At 40.1% G+C, this 3,737-nt stretch overlaps 2 protein-coding genes across 2 annotated transcripts in view; one reads left to right on the forward strand and one right to left on the reverse strand.

Moving 5' to 3' along the window:
* Positions 1 to 3,413, reverse strand: part of CENPC (centromere protein C) — a 25,758-nt gene extending 22,345 nt beyond the window's left edge. Inside the window, exons 1-5 of the mRNA XM_010009014.1 lie at positions 3,300 to 3,413; positions 2,766 to 2,812; positions 1,564 to 1,625; positions 1,152 to 1,249; positions 49 to 139 (exon numbers count right to left, since the gene is read on the reverse strand). Coding sequence (XP_010007316.1) covers positions 49 to 139; positions 1,152 to 1,249; positions 1,564 to 1,625; positions 2,766 to 2,812; positions 3,300 to 3,413 — 412 coding nt within the window. The remainder of the gene's footprint in view (positions 1 to 48; positions 140 to 1,151; positions 1,250 to 1,563; positions 1,626 to 2,765; positions 2,813 to 3,299) is intronic.
* Positions 3,414 to 3,433: 20 nt separating this feature from the next.
* The window catches only part of STAP1 (signal transducing adaptor family member 1), a 9,712-nt gene continuing 9,408 nt past the window's right edge, over positions 3,434 to 3,737 (forward strand). Inside the window, exon 1 of the mRNA XM_010009015.1 lies at positions 3,434 to 3,648. Within this exon, the coding sequence (XP_010007317.1) occupies positions 3,434 to 3,648 (215 nt within the window). The remainder of the gene's footprint in view (positions 3,649 to 3,737) is intronic.

Below are 3,737 nucleotides of genomic sequence, written 5' to 3' on the forward strand. Positions count from 1 at the left end.
TTAAACCCCCCCCCCCCCCCCCCCAACATATTCAATAGTGCTACCTACCTCTGTTGGTGATCTCTCCCAGTGGTGACACATGTAGGGACACTACAGAATTACAGGCTCTTTCCACAGCATTAGTTAACCCTGCTTTTGGCTGTCATAGTCGATAACAAATAATGAGACAAAGTAAAATATCTGATAAAGCAAACGTATTTTGAAAAAAATATAAATTTATACAGAACATACTACTCATTGGAACCACAGTTCTAGTTCAACTAAAAAACACTTCAATTCCCTATCACAGAAGACTAAAACTAACTGTAAATTTCAAATAGGTAAAAGGATGTGTACAGCAAAAATCAATTTGCAGCTTTGAATAGACATCCTGCTAGTCCACAGGCAAGCTATTTTCCCTTTTTTTTTTTAGAATTAATTACTTTAAACAACTTAATTCACCTCTATTGTGTCAGGCTAAGGTTTTGCAAGAATTACTTTGAGATTATGCGGTATTCTAACATCAGACTAAAGTAAACAAAAACCATTATAAAGGATGCCCGTTCTCAACACTGCCATTAACAGAAGAGCCAATTTTTATTTACCAAAAAAACAAACTAGAGTCAAACCACTAAAACTAAATGGATTATTGATGTCATACTCTCAGCACATTAACAAGTCCTTCAACTTGTTTCCACTCTTCAACGTTACAGAAAGACAAAACTTTTGTACAGATTAACTGTTTATCAGGAGTTGACAAGCTGCTTTTATATAAGAATCATCTTTCAATTTTACTATCCATCAGATAGCTAAGAAATATGTCCACATATTTGGCAAAGTGACTGAAATCAGCCCCAATGGAGTCCAAGACAGCCGTATCCACCACCAGTTACAAGGCAGCATACTTCAACCTGAGACCATGAGCAATGTAACTATCTCAGACAAAAAGCTGAAAAAGTTCTCATTAACAAAACCCCAAGAAAATAAGCTATTAAACAAAACTTGTTATAGAATTTGTACTATTAGGGCACAGCAAACTAAAAATAAACATAAGCTGTATACTAATACAAGTGACAGCTGGAGCTTACTTATTAAAATCCTACAGAACTAAACTTTGTGTCCAATGAAACCATACCCAATGCCACATTGTGACACTGCCATAACTAATTTACCTGTCCGCTCTGCAGTAAAGTCTTCCTCTCATTTCTGTCAATAGGAGTTGAGCAACATGTTGTACTTGGAGAACTTATTGCAAGATCTGTGCCACAACCTACAAAGAACAAAATTGTAAACAAGGAATTTTTTGAATTGTCCAAGTTTCATTTATTTTAATAAATGGCTAAGGCTCATTACAGTCACATAAATACAAACAAGAAAGCAGCTACTCAAGAAAAAGATTACCCTTATAAGACAGCTAAGACATGGTTTTATGCAGCTGGGAAGGGGGTGCTGTGAAAGAGACTATTTTTATCCATTTAACCTCTATTTTTTATTTCTATGTATGTAACATTAAATATAATACAAGGAAGAAATAGTTTTTTAATTTAACCAGCAAATCAAGCAAAACGCCAAATATGAGCTTACTTTCAAAACAGTCCTGTATGACTTTCAGTACATTTTGTCCTGGCCGTACATCAATCTTATTTCTAGAAAGAGGAAGAGACAAAGTTATTTTCAAAAATATTAATTGTTCCTATTCCAGTAATATGAAAGTATTAAAAGTCCTTAATATTATAGATTATTATTTTCCCTAGTCTTAACTTTAACATATTTTACCTACCATTTCTATGCAGAGATATATTCAAAGAAACTTAGGAAATAAAAATTCCAGAAAAAAAAACCCCCACTGTCACATGATAGGATGAGAATGAAGAAATCTCTCAGCATAGAAGAAAACATACAACTATTGCAACAGTCTCAGGTAAAACACTTTTGAGACAAATAGAGACTGTGACTTGAAATCAACTTCTTAAACATCAATCCTCAAGTAGTAATGCTGCCTGCACAATGATCCAGTCTCAGCAGACCCCAGAAATGACTCTTTCATACAAGGAGTCGCCCTCTGCTTTTCTTTCTACCATTTATCCACAGTCATTCTGTGCTTCCACAAAAGTTTCGGCAGCAAGAACTGCTTAAGATATGAAAACCATAAGCTAGTGAACAGCTCAGCTGCTTGTACTAGTATTTCAAATCTCCCCAGGACAAATGAAAGTGGCAGAAGTGATCCAGTAGCCAGACCACATTAATCAAAACAAGAGAAAAGCCATGGAGTGTTTCTCCTGTAACAGTTACTGCATGCCTTTAAAAACAGGTAATTTGGCATATTTGATGAGCTCACGAAACGCATGCCTAAAAATTCCAGTAACAAAAAGCTCATGGACTTCTGACATGCCTTTAAAGAAAGCTACAGCACTGCAAATACTTAAACTCATCTCTAACATTTACCAGCAAGGGCCAAATAAGTTAGACTTCTTGGGCTTCATTTCCTCTACCTCTTCTACAATGTTTGTACCACCTACTGCTTCCCTGCTCAGGCAGCCTAGTTAGGCGTGGCTTAGGTACAGCTACAGCACAGCCTCCTCCCTCAGCAGGGGAGTACAAAGGAAATCCTCACTGCTTTGCACTCCCAGACATCTGCTCTTCCCATTGCTAAGAAATAGAGGTGGTTTGGAAAAAAACGTGTGTCCAGCCCAATAAGATTCATGTAGTAGTTTTGATCTTAACCTCTCAGACAAAAACAAACAAGTTTTCCAAACAATTGTATCTAAAAGTAAAATGTACATTACCCTCCTCCATGGCAGAATCTTGCTCTGTAGCTTTTTTTAAAGCCATTCTGTTAAAAAAAAAAGAAAATTTTTACTAAACATGACTGTTTTTCTTAGAACTCCACAGATGCTACAACCCCTTTAACAACCGCTCAAAATTCAGCATTTATTTTATTTAAAGTCAGAGACAGTTACAGAAGACTTTAATGACAGAAATTAGAGAGTCTAAGGATTTGGCTAATGTTACAAATAATCACTTCTTTGTTTGTGTCAACTGGAACAGAGTGTGTAGATGCAGTGCGGAAATTACCTAGTCCCAAGAGAACAGAATGCTGCACGGTTTTTCCTAAGTTTGCCATACTGACATTACTTTGCACTTCTCGGTGTTCTGTCTTTGGATAGGGTTTCTATTAGCAGAAATAATCGAAACGACATCAGGATTCATTGCACTGCAAATCTTCAGTATCAGCTCCTAACGGCAGGAGGGAACTCGAGGTGACGGGGAACCACGGCCCCAAGCCCAGCGCTTCAGCAGCACCAGAGACCACAGCGCACCTGTCCCTCACGCTTAAACCTCCTCCCCTCGCAGCGGGGTGCAGCACAACCAACTGGCAAGCGAAGTGCCATGGAAGAAAATGAAAAATACCTGTACCGGGTGTAAACCGGCATATAACATTTTACTTATTGCTATGCTCAGAGCCCGCTACGCACGAAGAGCTTTTAAAGCTCGAACTCCCCGCGCACCCCTGACAGAGGGCTGCAGGGGAAGCGTCTCCAGCCAAGAGCCGCGGCTCCTGTGCGGGCTCCGGCGCCTCAGGAAGGCCCCCAGGGAGAAGCGGCAGGCGCAGATGCCGGCAACCTCGGGGAGCGGGTCTCCCGACAGACAAGCCCTCGGAGCAGACGCGTTTGTGCCGGCAACCGGGGTGGAGAGGAAGGGGAGAGCACTCCCAGCAGCGCTGCTCCTCTTGGGGGGGAGCGGAGGGCCCGGCGAGC

The sequence above is a fragment of the Chaetura pelagica genome, unplaced genomic scaffold, assembly GCF_000747805.2.
Source record: "Chaetura pelagica isolate M959 unplaced genomic scaffold, ChaPel_1.0 scaffold221, whole genome shotgun sequence".
NCBI classification, from domain to species: Eukaryota; Metazoa; Chordata; class Aves; order Apodiformes; family Apodidae; genus Chaetura; species Chaetura pelagica.